This window comes from Paroedura picta, chromosome 16 (assembly GCF_049243985.1).
Source record: "Paroedura picta isolate Pp20150507F chromosome 16, Ppicta_v3.0, whole genome shotgun sequence".
NCBI lineage: Eukaryota > Metazoa > Chordata > Lepidosauria > Squamata > Gekkonidae > Paroedura > Paroedura picta.
The window spans coordinates 30,851,217-30,871,638 of record NC_135384.1 but is presented as its reverse complement, the minus strand read 5'-3'; the positions used below and the strand labels follow the sequence as shown (position 1 = coordinate 30,871,638).

The window sequence follows — 20,422 nt, the reverse complement described above, 5'->3', positions numbered from 1 at the left end:
GCAGTTCCACAGTATGGAGAAGCTTTACCTGCTTTCCAGTGACAGAAAACATTCATTTGTTTTCTATGTATTGCCCCACCTTTAATCAGTCCCTTATTTGTCATCCAACAATTCATGAGAGATGTCCAGAAGACAAGTTCCAGGGAAGAGAAAGGTGGGAAGCTGGTTCAGAAGGAGGCCTCCAAGGTATGTGCCAACCACTCCCCCAGAGACAGGCAAAGGGCAATAGCGGTCCAGAGACATTTATTCTCGGCAGAATAGTCTCTGCAGAAAGGAATTCCAAACTATTTGAGAGCTGACAAACAGCAGAAAAACACAATCTCTTTACCATTTACGTTGAGGTGAAGCACAGAGAAGGACGCTTAAGAACTTCAGGTCCCCAGACTTGAGGTTTGATGGAGCGAGAGCCTCAGAAAAAGTTCTCCGTGGATAAATGGATTTCCTGTATCCCATTGGCAGAAGGCATCCCGTTCCATACATACACTGCCCTCATTTGCACCAAAGCCTCGTAAAATGCTTTTTAAGAGGACAGGGATTTCTGTGGGGAAAAGAACGACAGCAGCTGGAAATAGTAGTGCAAGTTTCCAATTTTGTAACCATTTGTGGAAAAATCAGGAGCAATCCTATATAATTTATTTTCTAGGTATGTACCTTTAGTTTCCTTTGAAAAAAAGATGGTAGTGGGGGGTGGATGCCCACAAAGAGGGCCCACGTACTATTCAATTCCTATTATTCATTTTGGTAGGTCCAAGGCTGCCCAGAGATGTGACCCCCTCCATCACACGGAAGCCCAGCCCAGCTGTCCAGGGCAGCCTGTTTGCCAGTCACCTGCTATGTTCAGGAAGAGGCTCGCTCCTCTTTGGCATCTATTCACTGCTGCTGCTGCTGCTCAAAGGAACAAGGTCATCCAGAGCACTCCTGCCAAGACACAAGAAACATGGCATTTTAATATAAGACCGGGGATGTTGACAACCACAAGCCCGGCACTGGCATAAAAGTGTCCATCTGCATGTGGCAGATGCTGGACACAACACCAAGATGTGTTGGCGCTTACTGTAGTGTGATCTAGACAAGAACACGAGAGAGCTCTATAACTGGCTGCTCTGAGCTCCAGCCAGCTGAAGCCATGCCATTCCAGAGTCATTTCACTCCCCCTCCGTGTTGGCCAGGCACTCCCTAGCTGAGAAGGCTGGCATCCATAGGATTTCTAGGAACGGAAGGCCTGTCCTCATGTCCGGGTCTTGGACCCAACCACCAGAAGGAGCATCGCAGACTGCGTGGAACATAGATGACCTTGTGACAAGGGTGACAGATGCCCCTTTTTGTGGGCAGTAAGTGGCCAGCAGGTAAATGGAGCAAGTCCCATCCTCTATTAGGGATCCAAGATGGTGCCTTTGCTCCCATGTGAACAGCATGTTGCAGCAACACTACTACTCTGATTGGAAAGAGATGGATGCTTACCTTTGCTCTTCGGAGAGTTGGAATTCCTTCAGCACTTTCTCAGCCAGGTTTGAAGTCGACTGTAAACTGAAATCAGCAGCCAACTTCACCAGGTTAAGTGCCTGATCTGCATCATTGCTTTGTTTAATGCAGTTCAAGACTTCATCCATCACTAAATCACTGCATGAGACAGAAAAAGAACATGAATGAGCAGCGACATGCATCCTGGGGTTGTATTTAATACAGTCTTCTACTGTGGAAAAGTTAGGACTCGTGTGTGGGTGTGGGGGGATGCGTGCATGTGCACACACAAGGATTTCTTAAACTGTTTTTAACAGTAGCTTCAGACCAGTGTTTTACTTCCAGGATTCCCCATATCCAGGGGGAAGACCCAAAGGGTCGAAACAACAAGATTCAATTGAACCAGATGCCATCATACCTTTGAAACTTGGCAACGCCCTCCTGTCCGGAGGCTTCACAGCATCAATCCTGAAGGACTTCAGAACATGACGTGCAGGCCCCCCCCCCCAATGGATCAAATGGGACCTCTTCTGCCAGATGGTTTCCAAGCAGGCTACAGCTTCTTGGCCCCAATCCAAACCTGGCCCTGGGCCCCTGGGAACATAATGCCCAGCAGCAGACAGAGAGCAGATGGCAGAATTCAGACCTGAATTGCAGAACCACACAAGGTCTTGCTTGGCCCCAAGAAGTATCAGGGGCCTCCTTGCCTCTCCTGCCCATCACGGCTGTAGATTCTGAAGGTACAAGTCACTTTGGACAAGGAACCCACTTGAAAGAAACTAGACATAATCCAGGTCTCATTTAATCAGGTTTACTACAATGAAGATTTGAAGGCAACAAAGTCTGTTCCTTCAGGTCATCAAAGATTGCTCAGCCCAAGGCGATACATATACATTCTCCAAAAGACCCAGAGAAAGTCCCAAAAAATAAATTCTCCACTCGTTCCTCAAACAAGAAAGCACAATAACTCATAACACCTCAATGCTAGCCTGTCGTGACTTTTAGCTCTGTCCACCTCCCATGGGATCCACAGGCTAGAGGGACAGGCATAAAGAGAAGCAGGCCAGACCGCGGGGAGAGACCAAGGGACAAAGGGTGAAAGGAGAGGAGGGGTCACAGAGGGTGTGTACCTGTTTCCCCAAAATATCCCCTTACCTGGGGACTCTGTTGTGCTTCTTGAAGTGCTGCAGCATCCTCCTAGAGGGCAGGAAGAAAGGTTCTCATTGGGCAGCAGCATGAGGAAGGGCCTCCCCTGCAGTTGGCAACCCTAATCCTCTGCCGCTGCTCACTGAATGCCCCATCCTGTGGATTGCAGTGGCTCTCTCAGGGCAATCCCTTGTAGTCCCCGTGAGGAAGGCAGACATAATACACGAAATTAAACCCCAAGCCATTTCCCCATTTTTCACTCTGCATGTCACCACCAGGTGTGATGTCTTTGCAACAGGATGTCCCACTAGCAGCTCAGTGAGGTGAGATTTCCCCCTTAGCGACCAGGACATGAACTGGAGAGGTGGAGTGTCTCCTCAGGGTAAGTGGAAAACATTGCGAAAAAAATCCCAGCCCATGGAGCAATGAGGAGGCTCAACTCATGCAGGGATCTCTTCCCTCACTGACAGAATGCTGTGGTCAACTGCTGCTTCCCCTAAGTGACCCCTGGTGTTGAGCAAAACAGGCAAAAAAGAAAGTCGTGCATCCAAAACGGGGAGCCTAGGGACCCTGCTTCTCTGGACGACAAACCAAAGAACTGAGGTCATTCTCTGTCCAGGAGAGAGAGAATATTTAGTGGCTGGTCCTCTCTCCTTTCTTAAGAGCAGTTGATCTCTTCCAACTTGCTCTGTCTTGTTAGCCAAGAAAGGATGCAGAGAATGTCATGGCTATTTGTGCTCACTTTTTGCTCTTGCTGAGCGGTATGAAACACATTGTAAAGATTTTCCCATCACTAAGGTGAAGCTAAAATCATGAAGCACCACAAGATCAAGTGCCCTGTGATGGAATTTGTATTACAATTTACATCCACAAGCAAACTGTTGGTGAAGAAAGGCAGCCTGCCTGACTTACCACATTTCTTGGGTTCTCCCAACCCGAGCAAATAGGAGCGTGCAGTTGCCTAGGGACGTGGCTGTCCATTCCAGGGGGATGCGGCCTCTTTCCTGTACTTCATATATATCCGCAGCACAATCAGCAAAAGCCACCTGAATCTGAAGAGGTCGGATAAACCTTAACATTTGTAGTCAACAGCAGACAAGCCCATCTACAAAATCCCTCCGTATTGTAGGGAAGGGTGAAAGACACAATGTTATTTTAGGAGAGCCAGTTGGGCGTCATGATTAAAGAGAGGCAGATTCTAATCTGGATCCCGGGTGCTTTTCGCCTTATCTGGGCAGGTCCACTCACCCCCTCCCAAAATGGCCAACGATGGCCCTGGAGGGGGTGGGGAGGAAAAAGCCCTGGCCAAACAAATTTTGCTGGCTGAGGCTCCCCTATCCTGGTCAGCCTCTTGGTGGTGGTTGGGGGGTGGTCTTTCTTTTTTTTAACTCCTGATGAGGGGGCCTAGGTTGGAGGGGGCTGCCCCAGCCTCAGCACAGCAGGCTGCTGTGCTGCTTCAGGGCAGGTGGCATTTCAGCCTCAGCAGCAGGCACAGGATGCCACTGCTCTCCGGACGTTGACAGGATGGTGGAATGTGTTTGTGTGTTTCGTTTGGAGGGAGAAGGAGTGCCAGGGGGATGTGGCTAGCTGGCATCACTTCAGGGTTACCTAAAAGCCTGCAACATAATTCAGGGGTTACTTCACAGTCAAAAGGTTGAAAAGGGCTGGCCCTGAGGATTAAGGGGGGCTTTTGGAAGTGGTACCAGTTGCCCCTTCTGGAGGGGACAGAAATGCCAAGACTACTCTGGCAACAGTAACAGACATGAGGAGGACTACCTTGCAGAGTGAAATCAGGAGGGGGAACTGATCTGACTGGCCCAAACAGTGCTGGGCGCATTTGCCCAAAGGACTCTGGGTCAGTCCCAAGGGAGAAAGCAGTGCTCTGTGCATGAATGGCTGCAATTTGCTGTCCCCTGGTGCTGCCATACAGTCCCCACAGAAGGCCTTTGAGGAAGAATCAGAACTTTGGCCAAAAGAGTATGAGGCAGGCCATGGGTGTGTGTGGGGGGGTCCTCCCTCAGCTGGAAGCAGAAGTCCTCAAGAATACTTTGCAGAGCCTTGCCTGCACAACAGGCAGGAGGTGTGGCCTGTGTCAGGCTCTCTTCCTCCACAGGTGGAAAACCACACCTTCGGAGGGAAGGTTAACCACCCAAGGCCAGTGAGAGGGCTTATTACCCAGTGCCCTCCTGGAAAAGACCACCCCGTTTGCTTGTTCTCCTCTGAAAGAGTGCAGTTGCATAACGGAAAGAACAAACAGGTGGAGTGAGGTTGGGCTGCAGCTGACAGACAAATGGGTCATTAGGAGACCAGGGCTAGGAAGTTACCAGTCAAACTGCAGGGCTACTTTATCTGTGGACTGCAGGCCACAGGAAAAGCTGGAGGCAGGAGGTGGGGAGTGCTGAAGCAGAGGACAGGGTGGCTGCACAGATGGCCCTCCACAGAAGGAAGCCCAGACAACACAATGAAGCTGTTATTTTTTTTGGGGGGGGGGAGGTGGAGTAGTCAACCTGAAAATTGACACCTGAGGAGGTGGCTGAGGGAGGGCAACAGGGTTGGTGAGAGAGAGTCCCAGCATGGAGAACTGCCCTGGGAGGCAGCGGATGTTGGTGCTGAGAGCACGACCTGCCTCTGATGACCCAAACCAGTTCGCAGTCCAGCATGCATCTGAATCTGGTCTCTCTGATCCCATGAAACCCTGCAGCTCACGCCCCACCCGCGCCTCTGAAGACAGGTCAATGGCCCCAGAGTTCTTCTGAGCCCCCTTTCCACCCCCAGGGACCGTCTCACCCACTCTCACCTCCGGAGAGTGACTCTCACTGGCCATCAGCGACAGAACCGCCTCCACAATGACAGGCTTGTGCCCTTGCCCAAGCTGCTTGATATCTGGCCAAGGAAAGAGACATTAAGAAACAGAGCCTATTCAAGTACTCCCCTAGGGAGAAAGATAAAACAGTAGGGCAGTGGCAGCCTGAGGGCTAACAACGTTCATCCCAGCCTGAGCTCTCTGCAGTGCTGAGCACCATGTGATGGCAGAGCACTGCACACTTCCCTGATGCCAGCTGAGCACCTGGTCCTCCTCACCCAGCTCTCAGCACTCAAGAGGCAGAGCCCTCGGGCCTAAAAGGACCCCTCAAGCCAACTCTAGTTCTCCTACTGTGTTGGCAGAGCTCTCTCAGACCCAACTAACTCGCCTGCTAGGGAAAAACATCCTGGGCCCTCTGTTCCCTGTAGGAAAAGAATACATTTGGTCCATGGGACTGGAGGGCCCGAACCACCTCTGGAAGTGCTGGGCAAGTGTGGTGGCCCCCACCTCACTGGGCAAGTGTGGTGGCCTTCCCCGGAAATCCCCATCAAGCTGTGAAGAGTCAGAGGAGAACCACCACCAGGGACATGTCCTCTTTGCCAGCAATCACAATCAAGCCCAACGCTGTTTCCACCCAAACTCACGGCTTAATCCAGATCAAAGTTAGTCTCTGCAGCTCACCCCCTTGCCCAAGACTGCCTGAAGCGAGCTTTGAGGCCTTGCCCAAGAACACAGGCCCTGGGGCTCCTCTGAGACCAGGGATGCTGCCTTCTGGACAGAGCTGCACAGCTGGCTCTCCTGCCACAGAGCTATATTACCCTCTATATCACCATATATATCACCATAGACTGAGCTATATCACAGAAAGGCAGAAATCTCCTGAGCCCGTTCAGTCCTATCAGCCATGAAAGGTAAGGAGCTGAATGGGGACACAATGGGGCACATGTTGCTAAGCAGCTTGAGACTGGGGTCCTTACCATGAGAACCAAATGACTGGACTGAATCCATGGTGACCTCTAACAGCAGCAGATGAGAGCACTTCTACTGGCAAAACACACTGGGGCAAAGTTACTGTGAGCACATACATTTTCTGACCCTCCATTCTTAGAGATCTAGAATTTTCTCACCATGGTGTGGAAAATCAAGACAACAAAAATAAAAGTGCAATTAACCTTTCCAAATCTGAGGAATCATATCCAAACGGCTGCCCATGTCCAGGGCTTGAAGAAGATCCAGCAACCCTTCAGTATTTGGGTAAAACATCTAATGAAACAAGTAAGATTTATTAAGTCCAGGACAGAGCTGAAATTGTAGTGTTTAAAGCAAGTTTCGGCACACAGTAAAAGTCATACTTACTGAAGGAACCAGCTCTTTGTACCACTTCAGGACAACATCAAGATGTTCCATCATGCACAGCAAAGTAAAAAACCGTCCACTGCAGCAGGGCAAAAAAAGACTGTGTCACCAAAACCAAAACAGCACCTGAGACAGGAAGGTTTCGCTACCAGTTCCATTACTTTTCTACCCTGACTTAGGCAGCTTTAAATAAAATTATACATAGAAATAATTTTTAAAACATCATCCAGAGACACCCCCCCCCCAGAAGTGAATCCTAAGGATTTGCTGGGGCCAAGAAACCTGCTGCTGGTTCTAGGAAACCGTGGATCAAGAGAGGATTTTAGGGGTTTCATCACCTCTCCTTTCAGAGTAGGGCATCTACCATCAATTTTAGGTTGGTTGGTTCCCACAGAGATTGAGATTTCCCTAAAACATCCTAGCTGTTCAAAATTGCTTTGATCACAAAAACACGGTCCATGAACTGAGCCCCCAACCCACTCTGCTTTGGCTTCCAGACCAGCAGGATGTCCCTCTCTCTGTTAACCAGACTGGTAGCAGCACTGCCACCTTCAATCTAGTGGTATCATTCATTTCAATGCAAACTTTGCCTACTTTGAGAGCCAGTTTGGTGTAGTGGTTAGGAGCGCGGACTTCTAATCTGGCATGCCAGGTTCGATTCTGCGCTCCCCCACATGCAGCCAGCTGGGTGACCTTGGGCTCGCCACGGCTCTGATAAAACTGTTCTGACCGGGCAGTGATATCAGGGATCTCTCAGCCTCACCCACCCCACAGGGTGTCTGTTGTGGGGAGAGGAATGGGAAGGCGACTGTAAGCCGCTTTGAGCCTCCTTCGGGTTGGGAAAAGCGGCATATAAGAACCAACTCTTCTTCTTCTTCTTCTACTTTGTCAGATAGAGACATAATGGAAAATTTGTATGGGTGAGATTGAGGGGGCAGGAGTCAAGGCATGTCACATATATTAAAATAAATGTGATTTTTAAAGGCGCTGTTAGATTTTTGTTTTATTTTGCGAGCAGCCTTTGCTAGCAGCATTGTAAGCCGACTGCAGCCGCCGGCCCTCAGCAGCCACTCAGAGTGAAGGGCCAGGCCACCCTTACCAGTAGGCAGTCTGCTTGGACATGTCTCCCAACATTTTCCAGTTCTCTCCAGTCTCTACCACTCTGTGGAGCTGATAGGCCAGCTGAACATCCTTCAGATCCAAACACTGCAACAAAGGAAGGTGCAGGAAACCAGACAGAAAAGCACTACGGGATTATTTCCGTGGACAAAGGAATTCCTAAGCCTGCTTTCTGCAGAATAATTATGAACTGACACTGCCCATCTCCATCCGGGGGGGGGAGCTGTTTTCCAATTGTGCAGATCTAGCATTATCACTACCTTCTTTGTTTGTTGAGAGAACTTTTACCCGGCCTCTTCAGAATTCTGCTGAAAACAGCGTAGACTCCAAACACACCCCAAGGCCCTTTTCAGAGTGTTGAGACTGACCCTCTGGCTAACATCTCAGTCCTTCCCAGCCACATTACCTCCATCTGAAATGGTTTCAGCCAGCTCCCTTAAACCATGGGATGGCTGCATCCAGGCTCTGAAAGAGTACCAGAAGCCCTGCTATCGGCTGCTTATCCACCAGGAGGTGTCATTGGCATACTGATGGCACCCAACTCCAAACCTCCGGACAATCTCAACAAGTGTCAGGGGCTCCTCTGCTCATGCCAAGCCTTTTGTCAGTTGACAAAGCTCCTGTCAAAGGTGTGTGTGTGGGGGGGGGGGGGGGGGATGCACGTGCTGCTGTGCAATGGGGGTGGGGAGAGGCTGTGAGCTCATTAGTTGCTAGCTGAGTATTTTGTGGTTATGTCAAGCCCATGGCCTTGGTGTCAGTCAGGGGGATGAGGATTCTTACATCTGTGTTGAGCTTTTTTGGGTGAAGAACACGTCTTGTCTATCGATGAAGTACTCAAGGACATAGCACTGTTGTGCTTAACCCACACAGGTTCCAGGGAGCCAGAAATACAAATTCAGAATTCAACTTCAAAAATCAAACAAAACCCACTTACGATTCTCATGGTATTTGAAAAAAAGTTGGCTGAAAAAGAAGATATAAAAATGACTGTTAACTCTGGACTCTTCATGGCCACAAAGAATATTAGCATTCCTGAAGTAATACTGAATGGCAAGGAGAAAAGCTGGTTTTTATGCTTCTCTCTATCCGAAGGAGTCTCAAAGCAGCTTACAATCACTTCCTCTTCCTCTCCCCACAACAGACACCCTGAATCCAATCTCCTCTGGCCCAATGATATTTTCATTTATAATCCAGTTTGTTAGTTCCATAGCCACCATTTGTAGGCGGTGTCCATGATTCCTCTTTCTCCATGCTGAATGACTGAACCCAACGGGCAAAGTGATACTTATAGTTATAAGCAAGAACTGAACAAGATTACACTTACTGCCTAGATAAGCCACTGAGGAAGACATATTGTTCCTTGAAAACGAGGATTCTACCGGGACTCGTTCTGGCTGGCAACATGTGATTTGGATGGTCTAATAACAAGCCTCAAGTCAGTCTGCTTTCTTCTTCACAAATTCCTCTGGAATGGAGCAGGGTCCTCTTAACTGCTTGGCAGTATCCAAAAGGATACTGATCTCTTCATTTCTTCACGGGAAGAACTCTTCAAGGTCCTCCCTCACTTCTCAGTTGGTCTGCACCCAGCTGGAGGGAGCTAACTCTGTTCCTGTCTCCCCACTAGCCTTCATTCTGATCCAACAGCTTACTGACCTCCTGCCTTGCTGTGGACTCCAATCAAAGGGCAGCGGGCGGGGCGGGGCGGGGAGCCATACACAACACACTTCTGAAACTTTTACCCTCAGGATCCTTCAGCAAAGCAGCTTTTGATACAATGCGAGAGATGCTGACCGGCTTTCTTGGACATGGCCAACATCCTGGCTTGGTTCAAAAGAAACAACCAACGATGGGAATGGACTCGTGGCATCTTTTGGGTTAATGCGCTCCCCTCTCGACTCCTCCAGAGAAGCCAGTTAATTTAATACCACTGCATTAACAGTTTGCAGTAACATCTGAACCCCAAACTATGGTTTGCTTCCCTTCAAACCAGGACACCAAAGTAAGTGTTGGTTTGGAAGGGGAATACCTTCTTCCGCCAAGCATAGTTGGTTGCTTGAGAATAATGGATATTATGGTTTGCTGCAGATGTCTTTCACCAGCTGGCTATTGGGGGAGGGGCCATAACAACAAGCCCCAGTTTATCCTGAAGTCAGCCTTCTTGTTGCCATGTAAGTCAGGCAGCAGACAGCCACCTTGCTTCAATGGCTCAAAACACCAATCCCAAGGAGCATTAGCAAATCTAGCGTCTTGTCATGCACTTTTACTTGAATGTATAATTACTTGAATGTATAATGGCTGGGATCTATCTCTGAGCAACATTGGTCATATGTGCTATTTTAATAAAAACCCAAAAGATCAATGCAAGATAACATAAAAGATACTGACCGTCAGCTGGGTCCTGGGGGTAAAAGCTCTTGCCTTCGATTTCATCCATGACTTCGTAGATAATATCTGTTGGGCCACGAGAATAGGCTGCGGAACAAAACATGCACCAAGGTTGGCTGGTCACTCCAAGACACATTCATATAATTATTAGTGTTTTCCATGCAAACTTCTTATTTAATCTGTTTAAGGATAACTAGGTTGATTTTAAACAGAGTTTTCAAAAGATACCACTGAGTAATCACTGGCTGGGATAGAAGAAGAAAACTGGCACCTGATCATTTTTCAAACACGCCTGCGGCTTCGTGGTTAATGTGCTGGTTTAACACAGCCAGGAGACGTTGGTTTTCTTTTGCCTGTTTTAAGTACTGCCCCCTCCAAGAACAGAACTAACTTTGTGGCACCCCCACACGCATGTTAAGCTGCTCAAAGGAGGAGGAGGGTGGGCTTTCTCATACCCCACCTTTCCCTCCCCGAAGGGGTCCCAAAGCAGCTGACAAGCCCCTTTTCCCTTCCTCTCTCCACTGGGGCTGAGAACACTAAAGGGGGCATGTGCCCCATACTGTCCAGAGTGAGGACAGATGGGCAGGGAGCTTGACAACTAGAACTGGCCCAGGGCTCTGAGCCACATCGGCTAAAGGCTCTTTTCTCCCCAAAGAAAGGCGGCCTGCCTGACAAACTGAATCAGGATCAGTTCCCCCCCCCCACCCCCGCTGGAAGCAAAGAGAACAGGAATACAGCTCTAGGTGTAGTTGGCTCAAGCGCCTCTTCTCAACTCCTGGGAAAACAAAGGAGGAGATCCAGGCATTCGGGACAGAAGCAGGAGGCCCTGGTCAGGGAGCTGGTCTTCCAGCAGCAACAGCAGCTGCATCTAGAGAGCAAAGGAACAAACCAGCCACGGATGACCTACCAGATTTATAAAATATGCCAAGGAGATGATCATACGTTGCCAAGCTGGGTTCTGAAAGGAAGAAACATATGTTATTGAATTGTGGGGAAAGAAAATATAATATGCTCAATATTTGTTAATGGTAGCTCTCTTGGCATAGAGCTACTGCAGCAATTAAAATGCTGAACTAGATCTATCTATAACAACGTATAAAATAATAGAATCAGAGTCCAGCAGCACCTTTAAGACCAACAAAGATTTATTCAGGGCATGAGCTTTCGAGTGCAAGCACTCTTCCTCAGACTTTATAGAATACTCAGCATAGCCCCATCTGGGAATGCTTAAATCCACAATTGGGTCCTGAGAGAAAACATGATGATGATGTTATCTGTTTAGCCGTGTCCAACCCTCGGCGATTCTATAGGAAAGTTTCCGCCACGCATCTCTGTCAATGACCGCTTCTTTTAGTTGGTTTATGGTCATCCCTTGATCGGCTTTGATCGTGTCGAGCCAGCGGATCCTTTGGCGACCACATTTCCTTTTGCCACTGACCATGCCGAGCATTAATGATTTTTCTAGTGAGTTTGATCGCATGATGTGTCCAAAGTAAGTGAGCTTTAGCTGTAATATCTTGCCTTATAATGACATTGTTGGTTTGCTCCTCTCTAAAACTGTCTCGTTGGTAACTTTGGCTGTCCAGGGTTAGGGTTAGGGTATTCTCAGCATTCGTCTCCAACTCCATAATTCGAAGGCATCTATTCTTCTGTCTTCCTTCTTCAGGAAGAAGCTTTTGCATCCATAGCTTGTTATAGGGAAGACAATGGTGTTGACTATCCAGCACTTTGTATTAAGGCTGATATCCTTACTCTTCCGTATTCGGTTCATGCCTAACATTGCGTTCCGGCCCAGTGTTATTCGCTGTTTGATTTCACGGCTGCATCCACCACTTTGAGTGATCATAGATCCAAGAGAAAACATACATTCATACAAACTTGCAGGAAAACCTGAACATGAAAATCTGAAGACTACAAACATGAGCTCCTGCACCATAAAGCCCCCAGCGTCCAGCCACCCCTACAGGGCCTGCCTCTAAAACCCAGCATGCAACCCCAGCACGCACACAGGGAGCCCGCTGGATCCTGTGGACAGTGTCACTGGCAAGTGGGCCCCTGGCGAGCTGCTGAAGGAGCTCTACTCACTTGGCTCTGCTGGGACACTCAACCCCTCCCCACCCTGTTTAAAATGCTCTAAAGATGCAGAAATCCAGGAGGAGGTCCCATCGGGATGGGAAGAACTCTGCAGCTGCAAAGCGGCCAGGACCAGTAGGATCTATTAGTAAAAGTGTCCTACTGTGTCAGGCTCCAATTCCACCCTGCTATGAAATTGACTGGGTGGTCTTTAGCCGTCTCACCCTACCCCACCTCGCAGGGTTGCTGTGAGGCATAAAATGGAGAAAGGGAGACTCATGTAGAGAAAGGACAGGCGAAAACTGCAGAGGACAGATGGAGACCCCAACAGCATCCTGCTGTTTGGAACAGTCCCCTTGAGACAGAAGAACTCTCACCAATATGGAGCGCACTCATCTCGCCCAAGACTGACAAAGCCACGCTCCTGCCCAAAGAGCCGCAGTGCCCCAGCACCTTCAGCACAGCATTGAAGGTCAGCAGGTTTGGCTGCACATCCTGCTGTGCCATCTCTCTCAGCAAGCCCTGCACAAGGAGAACCAAGAAGTAAGAGGAGCAAGAATTAGAACTAGTTCAGTACTGTAAAGGTGTAGGGAGCCTCCCCTCACAGTAGAGCAAGCATTCGGTGCCCCCCCCCCCCACTTTCCTAACAGCGAAGGGCTCTGATCTTGCTATACATCCTGATGAACTCATCCAGAGATTCCACTGAAGATGGTGTCATAAAATCAAGCAAGTAGAGCTCTTTATAAAGCTGCAGAGCACCAGTCCATGTTCAGGTACAAAAGGTTTGCAGCAGCCCCTCCTCCTCAGTTACCAGATCATGTTCCAGCCCCAGCCCCTCAGGATCAGCAACAATGGACTGGCGGGGACTGGCTGACTGGGTCCAGGAAGTGGCAAACACTTCCACAAGAGAAGAGGGGTCAGTCGCCACCATCTTGTTGAGTTGTGGTCAATGGTGTTTCATCAGACTGGAGGGAGGTGAGTAGCAGGGTACCTCTGGGCTCGGTGCTCGGCCCGGTACTTTTTAACATATTTATTCATGATCTAGATGAGGGGGTGGAGGGACTACTCATCAAGTTTGCAGATGACACCAAATTGGGAGGACTGGCAAATACTCCAGAAGATAGAGACAGAGTTCAACGAGATCTGAACACAATGTAAAAATGGGCAAATGAGAATAAGATGCAATTTAATAAAGATAAGTGTAAAGTTCTGCATCTGGGTCAGAAAAATGAAAAGCATGCCTACTGGATGGGGGATACGCTTCTAGGTTACATTGTGTGTGAATGAGACCTTGGGGTACTTGTGGATTGTAAACTAAACATGAGCAGGCAGTGTGATGCAGCGGTACAAAAGGTGAATGCCATTTGGGGCTGTATCAACAGGGTCATCACATCAAAATCACAAGATGTCATCGTATACAGCACTGGTCAGACCACACCTGGAGTACTGTGTGCAGTTCTGGAGGCCTAACTTCAAGAAGGACGTAGATAAAAATGAAAGTGTACAGTGACGAAGAAGATCTGGGGCCAAGGGACCAAGCCCTATGAAGATAGGTTGAGGGACTTGGGAATGTTCAGCCTGGAGAAAAGGAGGTTGAGAGGGGACATGATAGCCCTCTTTAAGTATTTGAAAGGTTGTCACGTGGAGGAGGGCAGGATGCTGTTTCTGTTGGCTGCACAGGACATGCAGTAATGGGTTTAAACTTCAAGTACAACGATATAGGCTAGATATCAGGAAAAAGTTTTTCACAGTCAAAGTAGTTCAGCAGTGGAATAGGCTGCCTAAGGAGGTGGTGAGCTCCCCCTCACTGGCAGTCTTCAAGCAAAGGCTGGATACACACTTTTCTTGGATGCTTTAGGATGCTTAGGGCTGATTCTGCGTACAGCAGGGGGCTGGACTAGATGGCCTGTATGGCCCCTTCCAACTCCATGATTCTATGATCTTGAAAGAGATAATGAAGAACCCTCCCCTTGATCCAAGAAGTTTAAACAAACTGTTCACTAGTGGCAAATAGCCTCTCTTCTGGGCACAGTGTCCCACCCAGTGTGTGGTGACTGTTTAATACCAAATTCTGGATAGAATGGCTTGTCACTATACTAAGGAGCCTTAGTGCAATTTGGGGCTGTGTTTTGGTGACTCCTGTGCAATTTTGTTGCCTTCCAGGTGCCTGGAAAGAAGCAGGCTCATGTTGCGGCTACATACAGCTCGTTCAGTGTTTGTTCTAGAAGGGGGACTCACCTCCTCTTCCCACCTGTGGCAGCTCAGTTGGATTCAGTGGATGTTTGGGAAATTTGGAAGTTTGAGCTATGTAATTACAGTGTTCAGTGTGAGTTTGAGTACTGCTTTTGCATGTGTTAATTCAGCCTTTATAACACTATCCTTGGGATTCATCCCCCCCCCCCAACCTTAACTGGATGGTCCAGTCTAGCCAGATCTCAGATGCTAAGCCCTGCCTGCCCTGGTCAGAATTGGAATTGCAGGGAGACTGCAAGGAACACCAGGGCCTGGGAGTGGAGGGAGGCAGGCAAGCCTTGCCTAGCCAATTCTACAGGGTCACCATAAGACAGCTGAGATTTGATAGCAAATAATAAGGGGAGATCTAGGTTAATCTCAATGCAATCTTGCAGTTCTAAAGATTTCAGATTTTGGATTTGGACACAGTCAGCTGACTGCCTTAGCGATTCATGGTCTGTGCTGAAAGATTTGTAGCACAAACATAACAAAGTTTCTGAATGAGTGTACAATCTGAAATCTTGTTGTGTTTTAACACTTCTTGGCATAAAATAATCACCAAACAATTTTTGGGTTTTTAGCTGCAATACACATTTTTAACCCGGGATATGTGTTGAACCTCCACCCTGCCCTGGAGCTTGTGGCATGACTGTGGGCCACCCACTCGCTCGCTCTCACCTGTTGTGATAAAGTGGAGAAAGACAACCTTGAAACCACACTCAGCTCCCTGAAAGAAGAAAACGTTCTAGACAGAGGCTTGTAAACATATCCTCCCTAGGCATGCTTACCTCAGCAAGGTCCCATCTTTCCTCAAATTTCTCCTTCACTTCCACAGCTGATGAAATTAACGCATTAAAGGTATACACATCACCTGAAAAAGACATTGGGCAGGCTGTTACACTCTCAGCAGCTGTTTGGTGCGCATTTGCAAGTCTGTGTGGAGGTGGCTCAGCATCAGGCAAGGTTCTCATGGAAGCCGCTTTCCAGAGTGCCCGCCACAAGCCAGCAGTCCTGGAATGCAGATGGCTTCCACTCAGCTCCCATGATCCAGCTGAGGTCTGTACCCCTGCGCCAATCATCACTGCCACAAACAAAAAACGGAAGGGAAAGCCCACCACGCACAAAGCATGCTCCACTGGCATAGGAGTCCCATTTCTGCCAAGAGAGTGGAACGCACCGCCAGCCACGATCTGGCCTCTGATGGAGTTCCACAGCACCTGCCCAACGGCACTCCTCCTCCAGGCCTATGGTGGAGGCCAGGACTGCTGGCAGCTTTATGGGCCTCCCTTCCTCAGATCTCCCCTGCCCATTTATTTTATAGGCCACCTTCAGTCTGGGTAGTCAATGGAAGGAGTTAAGGGGAGATGGGTTTTTTAGCTGAGTTTTAGTATGGCATTTTTATGATTGTGTATTATTATTAATGTATTTTATGATTGCATTTTATTATTGCGTATGTTGTGAACTGCCCTGAACCCATACGGAGAGGGGCAGTATAGAAATTAAACAACGACATTATACTCTGCTAATTCCAACTCGCTGAGGGTCCCTGGCTCCAAAAATGTGCTGAAATACATACCCCCCCAAAGAAATGTGATTGGCCTCAGCCAGAGACAGGGCCTTTTCTGCTGGGTGGCCTTAGGCTTGCCACAGCACTGATAAAGCTGTTCTGACTGAGCAGTTTTCTCAGGGCTCTCTCAGCATCACCTCCCTCACAGGGCGTCTGTTGTGGGGAGAGGAAAGGGAAGGCCATTGGAGGCCGCTTTGAGACTCCTTCGGGTAGAGGGAAAGTAGCATATGAGAACAAACACTGCTTCTTACTCCTCCTCTTTCAGAGCTATCAGAGGGCCCGCAGAATGGGGCTCTCCTGCAATGCCTATGGCTGAGGCCAGGCTAAGCACACAATGACACCAGAACTCAGGATATGAATCCAGAAATAGTATCTCTTTAAGCTCCTATTGGGGATCCTATTGGAGCATTTTATTTTATTATATATATATATATAAAAATCAGAAATTAGTTTTAAATTGATTACAATATTAACCACAGCTGTCTGGTTTTTATATGTTGCCAACTGCGCAGAGACTGTGACTGGCAAGGGGCAGACTATAAATAATTTAAAACAACAGCTACATAGTAATAACAATTGCAAATCACTCCCACTGACATAGGCACCATAGATTGCACCCAAGATATACTATTTGTGCCATCACAGCACTGATAAACCTGCCTTACCCAAGACCCAACTCTCATAAATCAGAAGAGGAAGCAGCAGAAAACTGATAAATATATAAAATCCAGAAGAGAGGCTTGCCTCCAAGGCCAACAGACTCCACAACAGACCCAAAATCTCTCTTCTGGGAGGGCAATAGGCAAACCGGCCCTCCAGATTTGTCCTTGATGTGTGTTCCATAAGCCTGGAGTAACTACAGAGAGAGCCTGAGAAGACAGGCGAGGAATGCACCTTTCCGGAGGCAGGGACAAAGGGTTTCATATCAAACTATTGATGATGGTGGGGAGGGGGTAAATTTAATAGGGGAAAGCAACAAATCCTGTGTCCTCAGGAGACATTTCCCACACTCATTCTGAAGCCCCTTTTGTGGTATATGCCTGCATGCTGATGCGTGGTCTGCTGCCCAGCAAATAAAACTCACCCTTAAGCCTGTTGTTCAACAAGTCCGTATATGTGTCAAAAGCCTTGGCATATGCTCTGTGCTGAAATATACCCCCCCAAAAAGACACACATCAGAAATCTGTCAGGAACAGCCTAAAATGAACCAGCTATTTGAAGCCCACCACGACCGTACCTTCACCATTCCTCTGATCACGGTGCAATAGGAATGTGCATTTTTCTCTGGCATGAGGCTGAGGACCCGCTCAGCATTGTTGTTCTCTCTGTGCTCAAGAGACGGAAAGGGATGGTTTAAAGCTTAAGAGGGTTTGAAGAAGAGTTGGTTCTTATATGCCGCTTTTCCCTACCCGAAGGAGGCTCAAAGCGGCTTCCATTCGCCTTCCCTTTCCTCTCCCCACAACAGACACCCTGTGAGGGAGGGGAGGCTGAGAGAGCCCTGATATTACTGAAGAAGAAGAAGAGTTGGTTCTTATATGCCTCTTTTCCCTACCCGAAGGAGGCTCAAAGCGGCTTACAGTCGCCTTCCCATTCCTCCCCCCACAACAGACACCCTGTGGGGTGGGTGAGGCCTGATATCACTGCTCGCTCAGAACAGTTTTATCAGTGCCATGGCGAGCCAAAGGTAACCCCAGCTGGATGCATGTGGGGGAGCGCAGAATCGAACCTGGCATGCCAGATTAGAAGTCCGCACTCCTAACCACTACACCAAACTGGCTCTCACCAAACTGGAAGACACAACATTGAAAGTATTTGCAAAGAAAGAAGAGGGAGAGTTGGTTCTTCTATGCCACTTTTCTCTACCAGGAGTCTCAAGCAACTTACATTCACCTTCCCTTCCTCTCCCCACAACAGACACCCCTGTGAGGTAGGTGGGGCTGAGAGAGCCCTGAGATTACTGCTCATGAGAACAGCTCTAACAGGATTGTGACTAACTGAAGGTCGCCCAGCTGGTTGCATGTGGAGAAGCAGGAAATCAAAACCAGCTTGCCAAGTTAGAAGCTGCTGCTGCTGCCCCAAGGTTTGTTGCCTTGTCACAAGCAGAACACCTCATAAAAGGTCCCAAGTTCCTCTGCCTTGAACACTTTCTCAGGCCAGGCACTGGCCCTCTACTCTGGGTCAATCCTGATTTGGTCAAACATGGCTCATAGCGATTCACACCTCAGAAGCAGGCACCCAACCACAGGAATGGAGCAGATACATTTTCAGTCATGCTTGATTACAGGACTCTGACTAATGGATACGATTAAAGAAGTGCTCAGGATTCCCTTATACAGAACATACAACTATGTCTCAAGGTACCATCAGTGCCACTTTTATACCTCCATGTAATATAAGCAGTATCAGAAGTACGCCATGTGCTGCCTCTCTTCTTTCGCACTTCCACCCGTTCCTCCTGCAAAAAGATTGCAAGTGTCAGTTTGCCAGTCTGCTGTTATTTGTTTTTAACTTACCTGGAATTGAACGCAAACAGAGCAGTAGCTAACATTTACAGATGACACCATTTTTGGAGGGTAACAGAACCAAAGTGGATTGATAAGAGCTCCCAGCGGATCTCCCCATACTGGGTGGGCATGCAAAAACACAGCCAACCAGCAATGCACCAGGTAAGCAAGTATGAAGAGATATAGAAGCAAAGAGGGAACAAAACAAGGGCTAATGGGGTGTCTTCCTATGAAGAAAAGGTTGGGACTTTTCAGTTGAGGAAAAAAGTTAACTGCAGGGTGAAAGGATAGAGATTTATAAAGTTATATATGTTCTGTCTCCTCCTAGACAGAAACTCGAGGGACCCCAATAAAGTCGATGGGTTCAGAACAGAAAGCACCAGCACCCAGAGAAACCAGGCTAGTGGATACTTTGTTTAAAGAGGCTTTACCTGTAGCACTTTCTCAATGGGAAAACAGGAAGGTCAGCTTTGAAAAGGTAAGTAATCCTGCTCTAGCCTGCCAAAGGTTCAGTTTCTGAGATAATTATGATACAGATCATACAAATTTTTAAAATATCCTGACCCTCTTGAAAGTCTTTATTTTCAGTAGTATAAGTGAAACAGTGCCTCTCTACCTGTTCTTACCTGTTGTTCTTCCAATTCCCTGCTGTCTGTGGAAGGGTTGGCCTGAACAGGTTCCCTGTCTCCATAAAAGCATAAGAGATCCAGAAGGCTGTTTGAGGTCTCCAGAGATACAGAAGCTCCTGAAGCCAGGAAAACCAATAACAGTTTGATTTAGATGTATTCTACGCTTATACCTAATTTACTTGTATGTTTTCATCTCTTCATGATGTATGGCTAAATGTGTAATTCACACTTCTTCAGACAATGAAATGGAAATAACTAGACTACATATATAAGAAGAGAGTAATTTAGCAGTAAATCAGTAAGCATTATCATGAAAATATCCAACAATGAAAATGTTTAGCTGATTCAAGAGACTTGCTAGAATAACAAACCGAGTTTAGGTAAGATTGCTTTTTGAAATGCATTGACATTTTGAAAGAATCTTTCCTAAAAAGTAGATCTGTGACTCAATACATTCAACCTAAGAGACTCAGAGACAGCTGTGAGGCACAGCCAGGGGGATACCTGCTTGTTGGAGCTGATCATACATGTCTACAGCAGAATTCACTTTTCTGAGCTGGATACGCTCTTTCAGCGCCGCCTCTGACACTTCTTCAAGTTGCAATTCCAAATTCTCTGGCATTAGGCACTAAAAGCAAAAGGAGCAGAAGGCAACCAATGTTAGGTTCTCTCGGGCAAAGCCAACAACTCTTCTGAAATTTTCCAAATATATATGTCTACACACTCATATACACACACTACACACAGAACTCTTTTAAAAGGTTTCATATATGTCACGACATTCCTTGTTGAGGCCAAAAGCTTCAGAAACTGTACGCAATGTCAGTTCTCTGAACAACATTTGTGCCAACAAATTACTTGATCCTGGGAGCCCTCAGCTAGATTAATTTTCCTACTATTATACACATGAAAATGTTTCTTCCCATCCCATCTAGCCTGCCAACTGATATCTCCAGCCCAGGGATATGTGCGCCACACTTATTTATTTGGATTTGGTTTTTTATACTGCCCATTCTTTATGGCTCTGTGCGGTTTACATGGCACATTGCATAAATTTGCATGGAACATTATAACAGTCCATAACATTATACAATTTTCAACAGAACATCACAATCTATCAGTAACAATTACATCACAGCTTGAATAA

The 20,422-nt window shown here is 47.6% G+C and overlaps 1 protein-coding gene and 1 non-coding gene across 3 annotated transcripts in view; both read right to left on the bottom strand.

Moving 5' to 3' along the window:
* PTCD3 (pentatricopeptide repeat domain 3) overlaps positions 1-20,422 on the bottom strand; it is a 30,917-nt gene that overhangs the window by 7,211 nt on the left and 3,284 nt on the right. For both annotated transcript variants that reach the window (XM_077315547.1, XM_077315546.1), the window contains exons 7-25: positions 19,780-19,903; positions 19,273-19,391; positions 18,524-18,597; positions 17,380-17,467; positions 17,227-17,287; positions 15,364-15,446; positions 12,721-12,865; positions 11,178-11,228; positions 10,271-10,357; positions 8,820-8,848; positions 7,866-7,972; positions 6,767-6,845; positions 6,583-6,673; positions 5,405-5,490; positions 3,520-3,659; positions 2,617-2,658; positions 1,462-1,620; positions 829-918; positions 329-538 (exon numbers count right to left, since the gene is read on the bottom strand). In XM_077315547.1, the coding sequence (XP_077171662.1) occupies positions 867-918; positions 1,462-1,620; positions 2,617-2,658; positions 3,520-3,659; positions 5,405-5,490; positions 6,583-6,673; positions 6,767-6,845; positions 7,866-7,972; positions 8,820-8,848; positions 10,271-10,357; positions 11,178-11,228; positions 12,721-12,865; positions 15,364-15,446; positions 17,227-17,287; positions 17,380-17,467; positions 18,524-18,597; positions 19,273-19,391; positions 19,780-19,903 (1,617 nt within the window). In that variant the 3' untranslated portion in view covers positions 329-538; positions 829-866. The remainder of the gene's footprint in view (positions 1-328; positions 539-828; positions 919-1,461; positions 1,621-2,616; positions 2,659-3,519; positions 3,660-5,404; positions 5,491-6,582; positions 6,674-6,766; positions 6,846-7,865; positions 7,973-8,819; positions 8,849-10,270; positions 10,358-11,177; positions 11,229-12,720; positions 12,866-15,363; positions 15,447-17,226; positions 17,288-17,379; positions 17,468-18,523; positions 18,598-19,272; positions 19,392-19,779; positions 19,904-20,422) is intronic.
* LOC143826870 (small nucleolar RNA SNORD94) lies at positions 15,519-15,663 on the bottom strand. Its single transcript, XR_013227151.1, has one exon. It is a non-coding gene; the product is annotated as a small nucleolar RNA SNORD94 (small nucleolar RNA).